This window comes from Stenella coeruleoalba, assembly GCF_951394435.1.
Source record: "Stenella coeruleoalba genome assembly, chromosome: 4".
NCBI lineage: Eukaryota > Metazoa > Chordata > Mammalia > Artiodactyla > Delphinidae > Stenella > Stenella coeruleoalba.
In genome coordinates this window covers 138,234,544-138,249,545 of record NC_137149.1, presented here as the reverse complement: position 1 = coordinate 138,249,545, position 15,002 = coordinate 138,234,544, and the positions used below count along the sequence as shown (strand labels likewise).

General features: G+C 32.9%; 1 protein-coding gene across 7 annotated transcripts in view; it reads left to right on the top strand.

Moving 5' to 3' along the window:
- GRID2 (glutamate ionotropic receptor delta type subunit 2) overlaps positions 1-15,002 on the top strand; it is a 1,377,005-nt gene that overhangs the window by 797,456 nt on the left and 564,547 nt on the right. For all 7 annotated transcript variants that reach the window (XM_079920116.1, XM_079920112.1, XM_079920110.1 and 4 more), the window contains 2 exons: positions 4,528-4,581; positions 12,060-12,233. In XM_079920116.1, coding sequence (XP_079776242.1) covers positions 4,528-4,581; positions 12,060-12,233 — 228 coding nt within the window. The remainder of the gene's footprint in view (positions 1-4,527; positions 4,582-12,059; positions 12,234-15,002) is intronic.

Here is a 15,002-nt window from a genome sequence, read left to right as displayed (position 1 = left end):
GTTACTATAGATTGATGTGGTAGCAACCCTATATGAATATGCACCAAGCTCCCTCTAGATGTGTAGTGATAAGAGAGGAGTATGGGGCAAGAGGGGAGAGAAACAGATGACCAAGCAAAATCCATACTTCCTTTCTTCCTGTTATTTCGTAACCAAACCTACTAGAGTCCTCATTGGTTAGTTTTTTTCTTACTGACCTGCCACTTTCTTTTGATAGCCCAAGCATAATGTGATCTTTTGGGCAGTGCTTACTATTATAATGGTAATAAAATATACATTATTTTTTAGGACCATCATTATTTCATAGCAGTCAAAAATTTTTTTTGAAATTTTCAGTTAAATAGTACAATTAGGATGTACTAACTTGCTAGACATTTATAAGAATCCACAGAGTGAGACCAAGCAACTGTAACAGTAATGGACTTAGATATAAAATAGGTTGCCACTGGGAAAAAAAGGAAATATTTCAATCCGATTACTTAATCTTTTTCATTGATTTCAAATACGTTTACTGTTGAAATAGGAGATGTGCTACTTAGGTAAGGAAGACAAGAAAAAAACAATTTTCCCTGTTTGAGTTCTAGTACAACTGAAGATAAGTATGAAGGCTTAAAATATTCTAGAATGTCTTACAATTGCTTCTTAATCCTTTATCCAAACGTAATTCAGTCCTTCAAGTTGGTAATGCAGTTAGTTTGAGATAACATTACTTAGGCTAAAGTATATCAAATGGAAGTGATTAATATTAATAAAAAATTAAAAAATTATCAGATGAATTGATTTCAGATTTATAATAGTTGTTTGACATTTGTTATCTACACAAATACTGAGAATTTATTTTTATGTAAATATGTCTTTCCTAAGAATGTTCACCACATGTTAGCTCTATTTGATTAGATGGGAAAAGCATAAACAATATTATCACTCCTGTTTACCTTTTCTTTTAACTCTACTGTAAATTTTACTTATCTGGATATATACATACATACATATATGTTACATACCTGTATAGATATAGTAGTAGATTATATATAGATATCAATATAATATATATAAATATACACCTAATGTAAATAGATATATAGTAGGTTTCCAAGGTCTAGGCTATTGAAGTCCCCAACATCTTTTTATGTCCCTTACTAAATACTCCTTCCATTACAGGTATCAAATACCTTTTTAATTAGTGGCTTTTTACATTGCTCACTTTTAATAACATTCGATTATAAAAAATCAGAGAAGTCATGCCAGATCATTTGTTGTGCATGAAGATATTAACCTAAACCTAAGGAAATTATATTCCTCTTTTAGTGGACAGCTCCTGAGACAGGTAGTGGAAGCATTAACTTTCTGTGTACAACATAGCAATAAAAAAGTTTCAGAGCTTCTTTATAACGTGGTGTTGCAGTAATACATCGATTTTAGTTGTGTATGCATGTATATTTTATAATATATATAATTAATATAATATATTTAATATATTTAAACATTTAATATATAAAATATAATATATATAACATAATATAATATATATTTAAATATATATTTAAAATATATATTTAATATATTTTATAATATATAATATAATATAATAATATAATTAAAGGGACAATACTACTTTTTCATTGTTAAGTACTTTTCTGGTGTAACTTGTTTCCCTTCCCCAAAGAAAAATGGGCTCATAAAAAAGTCCTGCGCATTCAGTATTTATGAAGAGGCCAACAAACATTGCACAGTTTTGAAATCATGCCTTTATAAAATCACAGAATTTAAAATTACTCTAATAAGTATGTTTATTAAAATGTATTAAGGTTAGAAGAAGGTGCCTAGCTAAGATTAGTAAAACTGTATTGCACTAAAGAGATAGGCTAAGTTACTCTAGTCAGTACAATGTCTGAACATAACAGGGGTTTATTGCAGTGTTAGCACAGTACCACATCAGGGAGTAGGGGAGTGGGGTCTGCTCCATGAACTCGAGCTACTGTGATAAATGATTTATTTCTGTATCTGTAGTAATGTGCTCATATTTTCCCCTCATCTCAAATGTGTACTGCAAAGTGTCTTATATTTTAGTTTTTTAAAAATTTATTTATTTATTTTTGGCTGTGTTAGGTCTGCGTTGCTGTGCACGGGCTTCTCTAGTCGTGGCGAGCGGGGGCTACTCTTCATTGTGGTGTGCAGGCTTCTCATTGCAGTGGCTTCTCTTGTTGCGGAGCACGGGCTCTAGGCACTCGGGCTTAAGTAGTTGTGGCACGTGGGCTCTAGAGCGCAGGCTCAGTAGCTGTGGCGCATGGGCTTAGTCGCTCCGCGGCATGTGGGATCTTCCTGGACCAGGGCTCGAACCCGTGTTCCCTGCATTGGCAGGCAGATTCTTAACCACTGTGCCACCGGGGAAACCCACATTTTAGTATTCGTGAGTAAAACCAAAGGGAAGAGTAAGAGATTGTTTCCCTGCCAACCCTAAGCAAAGGAGGGTGGTATAGTTAGTAGAATCATAGCCTCAGATGAAATATTTCCCTTTCTCCTTTGCTGAAACACAAGATTGAACCTACACCTATAGACTGTTTCATGCTTTTGCCTGAAAGTTTATTTCAAGGCAGAGAGTGTGAAAGATGAATAAATTTTATGGTCTAGACAAACGATCAGTGTTATTATTGTAACTCTTAACTTCCACTTATTTCATAAATGCTGTTGCACAAAACAGCTTTTCACTTAAAAAGTTCCACAGGTTGATGCAGAATTCTCATAGACTAAATTTTGCTTAATCTTGCCACATGGTACAGATTATCTAAATGGGGACAATTTAAGCTAAATTGAGTCGTCTCTTCACTCTACTGCTAATATTGCTTCAGAAGTACTTTCAACCTATATCTTAGCTTTCACTTCTCTTTTCTCTGAATTCTTCCTATTTCCGTGTTTCAGTCATACGTTTTTTTCCCCTATATATATATATATAACTTTCTTTTTTATCCATAGAACTATTTTCCGTATATCTGAGTCTCCAGTTTGTATTCCTTTAAATTCTTATGGAGGTCCCATTTGGTTTTTAATGCTTTTTATTGCTAATAAATTACTGATGGTTTGTCTAAGATTATTAAGGAAAATAATTATAAAATTAGAAATAAAGGATGCCATTACTGGTTTAAAGTGATTTTTTTTTGGCTAAAACTGAAAACTGCCATGGGTCATATTTTCTACATTGTTTCATCTAAAAGTTGAACATGCGTGTATATAAAAAATAGATAATAATTTTATGACTTAAAAATAGATAACGTGTCCTCACTTCTATGATAATATGTTATCTATGCACCTTAGTAAAGTCATAAGAATCTATTTGATGTATATGGAAATAGTATAAAATTTATACCAAAATTTAAAAAAATATTCTGCAAATAAGTATGTACTTTGAGAAAGTATTGAATCGCACAGATGTATTTCCTATTGCGTTTCTTGTGTTCAATGCGTTTTTCAGTGGACATTTCTCAGTAGGACAGAGACTAACGCCCAAAAGTAATTCTCACCTTATAACAATTCCTTGCTAGTTTTTAGAAAGCATCTTCACTTAAAACTCAAGCTTTTGGTATTATTGCTGAAAATAACACAGTAATCTCTTATAAAACAGTCTAACCTAACATATATCTATATGTTCCATGACATGAATCACAAGAACATGTCTTAGAATATGTACGATAAAATTGGATAGAATGGAAACTTTGATACAAAAGCTACCTCTGTACACACACATACACACACACACACACACACACGTGGACATGCACCTGTACAAGGGTTGCCTTATTTGGCCTAAGCAAAGGATCATTTCGAATCAATTTATCCAAAGTTATTCAGTCAGTATTGCTACCTATATATAGTTTATTTTTCTTTTACATAAGTTTTCTTTCTGTTCATATTATTAGCAAAACTACTGAAATTACCCACCTATAACATGTGCTAATATAATGTCCATTACTTTTAGTCTTTACATTCAGATAATTTTATGATTGGATCTCCTTAGAATACACAATAGAATTCAATAACACATACACAAAACTTTTCAGAACATAGAGCATTTTACTTTGTTAAGACAATGTTAAATGTATACACAGGGAAGTAGCAGATAATAATGTTAAGTTAAAGCCAGCTTATGGAGAGATATGTACTTAGATATTTATTAGGTAGATTATAGAAGTTCATCAAAGTTTATTTGGACTAGGAAATGTGTTTGGAACTCCACTCTCGGTTGAATCACTAAACATTATTATTTATATTATTTTTCAGTTGAAACCTTTGTTTTTCTGGGTTTTTAATTAATTATACTTTCAAACTTAATTAGAAAGTCTACAATGCACTTACAAGATGAACACAAATGCTTCTACCATGTTTTAGTATAGCGGTTTTCCATCTTCAATTGAGTAACAAAGACCTTTCTAACCTGTGATACATTTTTGCCATTTGCCAAGTATATCTATTTAGTTTGATTTGTTTTTCACAATTAATGCTGACTGGTGGCTGGCTTGTTTTCTATTCCAGGTTGTGGAGACGAATTTGGTTGCTTTTGACTGTCACTGGATCATTATAAATGAGGTAAAGCCAACTAAACCTTACTGTCAACTCTGGGTCCTGTTTTCATATGTATAGTCACAGCATTTCCTATGGCCTTGAATTTCTAACAGAAAACATAACACAAAGTATACTTTCAGCTTACTGAATGGATCTGTTAAGTAAAAATAGAATAAGGAGTTTTTGAAAATTATAAAGGGCTTTGTATGAACAAAATAAATGGAGAACGTCTTCCCCACTGAATATCTTTCAGTCTTTTCCGTTGGCACACACTGCCTACATCAGGAGATCATCTTTATAAAAAGTACAGTTCTTCTTTGTAAGCAAAGTGAATTCCTCCCAGTGGAGGGCTTGTGTTCCATTTGTGTTTTACTGTTGTTTCTAGAACTTTTGTACCCCACCGCCTTACAAGTGGATTAAATAGTTCAGCACATGAATATGAATAAACAAGAGCAGATTGTTTTTCTTTTCATAAAGAAATATAACTGTTTTACAATTCACCAACTTGTCAAATTCCTTGTGAAAGTTTTTTTTTTTGTTTTTTTGTTTTTTTTTCTGTAAGGACAGTGCATAAGATTAAAAGTACAGTATTGCAACATGAGAGCTTAGTGAAATAAGTTGTTCCATTAGCACCTGCCAGTCAGAGTTGGAAAGGGCGATGAGCGATGAGATCAGTCTGGGACAAATAATGGATCAACAAGATCTAGTATTCAACATATCTATTACTTATGAATAAAAATAATGTGCTATTTATCAACAGATACCAAATATTGAATTATAGAATAATAAGTTTTGTCTCAGGAACAAAGTAGCATTTTGGGCAGGAATTCTGGTTTTGCAGTCAGCAAGATAGGTTCAATCCTGGCTATGAGATTGGTTAGCTGTGTTACTATGGATATATAATATAATCATCCTGTGCCTCAGATTTTATTTTGTTTGCACGGTATGTATAATAACATTTACTTTACAAGTTCATAATGAAAAGTAAGTGAAATATTATCTAATGCTCTTAACACGGTGCCTGACAAATGACACTCAATAAACGGTACTGCAATAATGATCAGAGCACATTAAAGTTCACAGATCACTTTCTCACATATTATTTTGTTGAATACTAAATAGTATTATGAAGTGTTGAGGGAATGGGGTCCACAGAGGGTATATGACTTGCCTCTCCTTACACAGAAAAATAAAAATGTTTCTTAGTTTCAAGTTGTTTCTCCTACACCACACTTCATTGATGGAATTTTAGCTCCCTTGATGATTCTTTTTAGTTCAGTTTAAAGTCACTGGAAACATCTTACAAGTCTGTTTTCAGTCTGACAAACTTTAGGTCTACATGATTTGTCAGTGTATTTCTTATGTCAAATTAAGCTGTGTTTTTCTGAGATCCTGACAGATAATGTGTATATGTGAGATCTACTTTTCAATGAAGTTTTTAAGTCAATCTAAAATGACTAAACATCAGGACAGAGTAAAGGGAAAAGGGAAACTTAACAAACCTTCTAATAACTTTTCAAATTAGGTAATTTCATCTCTAATTTTCTGCAAAGAGTCTGAGGTTCAAATAAATTAAGCAGTTTGTAAAATATTACACAACTATGAAGAGGTGATAATGGGATTTAAAACAAGTCTTTTCTAATCTAAAGCTTTGGTTGTTGTTGCTTTGTTTTCTTTTTTGTTAATTTTCCTTATAGGTTATAGTTTTGAAATTTCTGCTATCTGAATTTCAATCTTATAGGAGCTATTATTCTATTACCTTTTGTCTTTAGCTTATTATTTTCTAGATTACTATTTTTTGAAATAGAGAATCTTCCTAATTCCTTGTTTTTATCTCACACCCACCTTCTGATGGGGAAGAGACCACACAGATTTTCTGATATAAAACAAACTGGAGCCATTTTACTTGTTTATGTCAATATTGATGACTAGGGGGAAAAAGTGACTTCTTGCCTCCTTAGAGACATGGATTAATCAAACCAATTCATACTTATAGTTGATAAATGGAAATGCCCATTCCTTTCTATTCTTTGGTAAGATTGCAGAAGGGACCCCTGAATTAATTTTCTTTTTCCATATTCACCTTAACTTCTAAAGCTATACGTGAATGTTAGAAGTGTGAACCGAGGTAGAGAGAGCTTCCCAGAACACCAGTGTCCGTCTGTCTACTGCTTATTTGTCAGTTTGTGCTGTGCAAGAAATCGCTCCTTCATATCATAAAGAGGAAGTGTGACAGAGTAGCATGTATTTCATTGATGATGTATATCATGGAAAGAATAATAGCTTCTCTTTTACTATATCTTTCATAAACATTACAACTCATTTTGTTGAACTTCTCATTAAATTTTATTTCATAAAATATTAGGAGGGCAAATGATGTCTTTAAGTGAGTATTCCATAATATGGGCCACTATATTGCAAGAAAAATAAAAACATCCACAAAACAAAGCAATCTAACTGGCAAATAACTCAGAAATGTTAGAATTATAGAACACAGTATAGAAAACCTCAATTCTTTTCTCCTCCTTCACGCTTTAGTTTCCTACCGTAAACGGTCATAACTATAACTTCACCTTTACCATTACTGAACCCCTTATCTCTTTTTTACCCATAGCCCTCCTTGCTAGTCCTTGAGCAAAGCTGTAATTTTAGGTGGGGCAGGTCAATACCACTTAGCCTTTGAAAAATCTTACGTTCACATCCCACACCGTTTATATTGGTTATTATTATTTTTTTCTAAACTGGGTTAAAACTCAGAGATCAAGCATATTTTCTGTATTTTCATCCCTAAGAAAAACCATCTGTCCACGTATCTGTGGTTAGCACTCTTGCTTCTACATGATTCTATTCAGCCACCTCATTCTCTCTGAAATATGCCTCAAGAAGCTTGAGTCTTGCTACCTTTATTTCATTTACAGGCCTTTTTATAATGGATGAATCACAATTTACCTGAGTTTCCCTAAAATAAGAAACATGGATTTCTCGAATTTGCTAGGAAGATAATAAACTCTAAAAGGAGCAATGACAACAACAAAACCCAACAACATGCACATGCCCATTTTGATTGAACATGGAAATCGTGAATCTCACTAGTTTGGTTTGTGTAGCTACTATTTTGTTGCTAATTTTAAAATGGGTTGCAAACATTTATTTAGTCTTACTGCACCAGTAGTTTCTCAGAGAGAAACTATAAATCAAAGTTGGCATTGTGCATCATCATACAAATTGATGTCAAAACTTGAGAACAATATATTTTTTTTGCTTGCATTGTGTGCTATAATAATGAGAGGCTATGCTAGTTCATATGGTATAATCAATCATATGTTAGTAGTTGGTAATGGTATTTATCTTTTCCCTGCAATCAGTCGATCCAGCACAGAACAGCCTTTCCATATAAGTACTGTCATCCCTTCAGGGTCCTGAAGGAGATGGTCTAGCACTTTATTTAAGTTTTACAAAAGTTAGAAATTCAGGTAGGAAGATATATACCCTGTTTAGAGCAGCCAGAAACATAATGCTATAGTCACCCTTCTATTCCCTGATGATACCGAACCTGACCTTTGGCATCCTGAATTCTTATTTAAATAGTTTAAGCTACTATTCTCTGCTAATGACTGCTTAGTTCTGCAGTTAAGGAGAAGGGGGTTGTTGTTGAGATTTGAAAAGCCAATATGTATAATGAATATATATATATTTTTTTTAGTTTAGTGATTAATTGAACTGCTCACTACTAATCTGTCAAGCAGAAAGCTGCCATTCAGCTCCCCTTCCTGCTGCTATAGTCTACAGTTGGTTTTGTTCCATATTTCATAATATATGTGTAATTATTTCATGTTAATATTAAACTTTATGGAAGCATTAAAGGATCATCTTTGCTAAAGCATGAAGAATGTAAACATATCAGCAATGCAGCAACAGCAATAAGCATACTCTTTTCAAATTATACCACATAGTACACTGCTTAATATCATTACTAAAATCTGCTTTATTTAGAATGGGTAAAGTTATTAAAGCACCGCAAAGTCTATACTCAAAGTTTCAGGTATCTATCTTTAGAAGACGTTTTGGTGAAATCTTGCCATTCATTCAGTTTTTCATTTATCAACCTTTAATGAATACCCACTGTGAGCCAAGAACTTTGTTCAATGTTAAGAGATAAAAGAATGGGGAAAGGAGGAAGGGGTCCCTTCTCTGAAATAGTTTATATAATATAGATTGGCAACCAACCTAATAGATTTTGAGAGTCTTTCCTTCTCTAGAATTCTATTAACTTACGCCTAAAGCTGATACCCTACAAGGATTCAGGAGCAATCCAATTCTCCTAAAAGATTTGTTCTGGGAAGTGGCTGTTTCTGGCGGAGTTGTATCCCTATCAGATATTTTCGCTTTCCTCTTCCTTGGCTCTTACAGTTCAGAGTTTGCCCTACATTAAACTGTCACAGTAAAGTGATAAAAATCTTTCCTCGGATATATTCATTTGATTCTTAATAATTTTTGATTATCCATGTAAATTATTTTGGGGGTAAAAGACAGTATGCCTTGCTCTTAATGAAAAAAAATTGAGAAAAATTAGGTATACTAAAACATATTTGTTCATTTTTCATTGCAATATTCTTATTTCATAAATGTACTCATTCAAATCAAGAATACAAAAAGGACAAATAATTTTATAATTTACCTTCTTTAAATTCTTTCAAACTCAGGAAATTTCTGTCTCTTTCTAAAGAGTAGCATATTTGGGTAGTACAGGGGGCTTGGTAGAGTATGTACTGAACTGGTTCTTCATATGATTATTTAAAAAACTCAGATATTTTAACATTTAAAAAATTCAGCACATTAGAATAATGTAGATTCCAAAAGATTATACAATAGTTTCATATTTTAATGAAAGCAGTATATTTACAGATTTATTTTTCATTTAAAAGTATCTCTTGATAGATTAAATATTCACTTGGCTTCCGGTGTTTATATGACATTGCATCTGTCACTCTTGAAATGCACCTTTTGGAATGCAGAAGTAAAGTTCTTTAAATATAAAATAGCTGTCTGATCAAGTTTTCATATCACTATCAAACTAATTTTGAGATCAGGTGTCAAAACTAAAACTGCAAGTGAATTTTTTGAGACAGACTGTCTGTTAGCTTCATTCAGAATGGCAGATTCTTTCCTCCCAGAATATTACTTTCTTTTCCCTTCCCCAAATAATAATAGGCAAAATATATTCAATTCAAATTGACATTTTCTCAAATATAGCTTAGTCGCTAAGACACCTGTGAACTTCAACTTTTAGAACCTGTTAAAGGTAACCATCCTCTTTTGTGGGTTTAAAAATAGTCCTCTTAAAGACTGTGGCTCATGATAGATGAGTTTATCATTTCTTATAGAATCATCAGACTATTAAATACTGGAATAATATATCTTTATAGTTTTAATTCCTATCACTTATGCATATTAATCTAAATAATTCCTGTAAGGAAAAATGGATTTCTTGTGTAATTACTTCAGAGAGTGTCTCTTTTGATGACATTTATAAATTCATACTATGAATAAAGGGTATTTTGAATGAAGAGCTTGGAATCTCCTTGGTTCCTTATTTATGAATGAGAATGACAGTATCTGAATCAGAATGTAGTTTTTAGCAGAAAATGAGATAACAGGTTAAGTACTTAGTATTTTGACCAAAATATAGCAGGGTCTTAATAAATGTAAGTTTTTATTCTAATGTGCTGATTTGTAGCTCACCATGGTTGGAGCATGTAGAAATGGTGCTGTTTGACAAAATGTTGATAAATCTTAGTATTGCTAAAGAAAAAATGACCATGTATATAACACAAGTTAGTCAATATTATGCGAAGAGTGGTAGAATTTTTTCACTGCCTTTTTAAATGAAAATTCCCATCTGCACAATACGAAATTTTTAAAAATGTAAAGACATTGAATAGCAATAATAATTAATTTTGAAAGTTTTCTAGTTAAATTTCAGGCTTAAAATGAAGTTGACAGACACCGTTTAATTTTATTTTGTGAGTAGATGACAGAGACTTAAAAAGTGACCTGCTTTTTGCCAGACAGAAATTTTGGGGGCCAGTGAAATGACACGCACTAAAGAAAAAGATGGCATTTTAAACTGAGAAAAATAATTTTTTATGGTACATTAAGGATTAATCGACTGGAAATCCAGGATATTACACTGTATATAGCTGATGGCAGGTGTTATTTTATTTTTAGAGAAATCTATATTTCAGAAAGATCATAAATAAAAGATGAATTTTAAAGCTAATATATGCTATAAGAAAGAATAATATGTGATTAACGTAGTAAGGAAAGAAGAAAATTTACACTTGTAAATCATCTTTTTCTCTTTCATTATTCTGTAATAATTCTTTGAAACAAAACTGAGAAGTGCTCATTGTATTCCAAAATGTATCATGTGTCAAATTTTTTACTTCAGATGCCATAAGAATCTGTTGAAACCAATAATATGTTAATTACAAAGGCTTCATTGATTTAAAAGGTTCCAAATGGACACCATGGAGCACAAACTACCTAAGTAAAGACTACATTAAAGCTAAAATTTATTCTGATCAGTCCTATTCTAATTCCAATTAGAATAATGTTCAGTTAGAACAGATGTACGTTATGAAAATATTATGTTATTTTTATTACTTTTACATCCATGATTGAGTCAAATCTTAAAATTTAAGTGTGGAATTGGGAGGTGGCAGGGAGAAAGAAGTAGAAAATGCTTTTCTTTGAGTTCGGCACATGCTTATATACAAACTAGCATTAATTTGGATAAACATCACTGGAGTTCACACTGCATTAATCAACAGAATTTTTCATCTTTATGTTAAGAACACAATTACATACTAACTTATCCATTCAGCAGTTAGTGAACACTCTGTTTTATCCTTTATTTATTCTTTACCAAGAGAAATGTATGAGTTAACACCAGTAGTTCTAAGACATAATTGGGAAAAAGTCTTAAAAAATAATATCTCCTCATTCTCTCTCTACTTGTCTTATTTAAGAACCTCATTTTTCATTGCTAAGAACAATATATATTATTCTTACATTATAACTATCTTCCTAGGTAGTCAAAGTACCTTGAAATCCATTAATGAATAATTAAGTGTAATAGCAAGTTATTTGCGACGTTTTCCCATGTTTAGACAACACATATTTTTCTGAAGTGTTCAACATATTATAAACTTATTATTAATAAAATGTGTTTAAGTCGTTTGCTCCATTTGAAATTATTTAGGTATTAATAAATTATATACATAAATGCATATAATTTAAAGCACAGACAGCAACTACATATGAGTCGATTATTTTAATGAACATGTGTTGTTGCTTTCATTTGGATGTGGGCTAAGCATTATGCAAATGTATTACAGTAATGGAATCTCTTAGCATTTCCAGATAACAACTCATTAATAGTTTTGTGTTTCTGTTACTGTATTAAAGCATTTCTAATTCTTCCATTTCTTATCTTATAGGAAATAAATGATGTGGACGTACAGGAACTTGTAAGAAGGTCAATTGGAAGGTTAACCATCATTCGTCAGACATTTCCAGTCCCCCAGAATATAAGTCAGCGATGTTTCCGTGGCAACCATCGAATATCTTCAACGTTGTGTGATCCAAAGGATCCATTTGCTCAGAATATGGAGGTATATTCTAAGTCCCTGGATATTCCTTCAAGGATGTTTTGTTGGGCAGTTGTAGAGAGAGCTTTTCCAGTGGCATTGCACTCAGAATTGTACACATTTCCATTTTCTGAACTATTCTCCTCTTCCAGCAATTTCATAAGTATGATGGGGAGAGTGCTAAGCATCTGTCTTTGATCATTTTGACCTCATTACAGCAAAATATCTACTTGTTTAATAAAAATATAATAAGTAAACGTTTTTTATTTCTTTTCAGCAATTAAATCGATAGCATTTCTCATGGTGAATTTGTGATTGATACTCCTTAATGCCAAACTCCAAATTACTAAGCTAATAAATTTGCTTGCCTTTTCTGGCATAACAAGGATATAGACGTTTATTCTTTTTTAAATATTAATTTCCGATTGGAAGAACTTCACCAAAAAAAATTTAGAAATCCAAAAAATGCTGTAGTGTTATAAAGTTATATCCAACTCAGAGGGGATATAGCTGAAACCTTTGCTATTCAGAATACAACAAAGAATTTGAAAGTAGATGAATACAATCTCTGAGCAGCAAAATAAAGAACCCCAAGTCCCTGAAGCTTACTCATAAGAATGCCCTTTTAATACTCACCTGGAGCCTATTTCTTTTTCTTAAGGAAAATCCTATCAGATTTTTTTGTTTTATTTCTCTTTGCACTGGAGTTCTCAATATGTCAGTCTGATGGAGGTTTAACAAAGGCAGGCACATCAACAAGAATGGGCTCCATAAGAAGCACTCGAGCTAGGCAAGAGGCAGGAAAAGAGAAATCAAACAGATACACTAGGGCTTCCCTGGTGGCGCAGTGGTTGAGAGTCCGCCTGCCGATGCAGGGGACATGGGTTCGTGCCCCGGTCTGGGAGGATCCCACATGCCGCGGAGCGGCTGGGCCCGTGAGCCATGGCCGCTGAGCCTGCGCGTCCGGAGCCTGTGCTCCACAATGGGAGAGGCCACGACAGTGAGAGGCCCGCGTACCGCAAAAAAAACCAACAACAACAAAAAAAACCAGATACACTAATTCAGATATCCTATCAGAGCAGAACTTTCCCTGTAAAACAACTCTATATCATAAAGCAGTTCCTAAGAGTACCACTGTAGAATATTGCTAGTATATTAGTTAATTTTTAAACAGTATCGCTGAGATATCAACAGAGGTTAAAGTCATGATCAATTTCATAGGTTAAAAAAATGATATATTCCTTCAAAATGTTTAATATCAAAAACATTTTAGTACTTAGAGATGTTTAGTTTGAAAAGCTTGGGAAAATAATCCTAGGAGAACTAGTTCATTCCCAATAATACTGGATAAATAAGTCGACTTGGCAAAACTACTTCTTTGTTTGAAAGTTAACTCCACAGCTTCCCTATTTTTAGTCAGCTTTGAATTTTTTTAGATAAATTACCATTTATCTAACCATTTCTTCATACTTATTACCATTGTAATGAGCCATGTGTATTTACCAGGCAGCTGGCTCTGGGATCATTGCCCATAGAACTTTCCTACTAAATTTTAAGCTCTTTTAGAATAGGTTTTCTCCAGAACCAGGCATCATAAAATCACATTAACTACTTGTCTATTTTTCTTTCTCCCATCATATCTACCATGGTGCTTTGCACCTTTGTAAATATTTGTGGATTTGAATGTAATTGATAAGAACGCAGGGGTCAAAGTAAGCTACTCAAGCCTAAACAAGGTTTAAGTTTCATACTTCCAGTGACCCATCTTTTCCTATTAATTGGTCATGAATATAATTCATGTGGAAATGATAGAATTTTAAATAGAGAAAAACACGAAAGAACTTTGATTTAGAAAATCGTGAGATATTAAAGGCTGTTCCTGTCAAAAGAGGTAGTAGGAAATGGACAGATTGGGAAAGCAGAAAGTCATTGTATAGTATTTTAAAGCACATTCACCTAACAGCACAATCCTTCTGATTCAATTAATGAATTCCTTGAAATCAGGGAACAAATATTTTATTTATCTTTATATTCCCAGACCTATCTGATGAATTAAGGATGTACTGGAAGCACCACTCCTCCTTCCCTATACCTTCATCATACTCCCCTCAAACCCACAGATAGAAGAAAACAGGATGATTACTTTTTCTTTGTGCATGTATTACATTTAGTGTCCCTAGTATATGTAATAGAATTAGACTGAATGTTTAATATATAAAAGGAAAACTGACAGAAACTTTTATATGTGAAGATTTATATAATGAAGTGTCTAAATGCAGGGCTCTTGAATTTAAAATGTCCCACTAAAAGCAGAGCATTTGATATAGAGGCTTGCCTTGGTACATATTTTATCTCACTGAAGTTAAAGGAAACAACAAGAAAAGTACTTATTAAAAATTTGGACCCCCCCCCCCCCCGCGAGGTTCCCTAGGAAAAGCAGCCGTCTCAACTTGGAGTCCATAAAAACAGTGCAGATAAAAATGATCACAGACATATCTTATCAGCAGGGTACAGTTAAAAAACAAACTAAGAAAAAAGCTATGAAAATATGATTCAAGTCAGCTCTAAAAATAGAAACCTAGCTATAAAATCACAATAATCACTACAACAGAGGAGAAGAGGGTACAGTGAGCCCATGTAGAGATCTCCAGGCTGTTACATATTTCAGTATACGTAGAAAGGGGAGTAAGATTTACAAAGAACAAAAAACATGTTTCCTCAATCTTTAAATTAGTGCCAGAAAGACTAAAATCCAGGATTAGCTGAAGTTGCAAAATAAATGTTAAAGATACC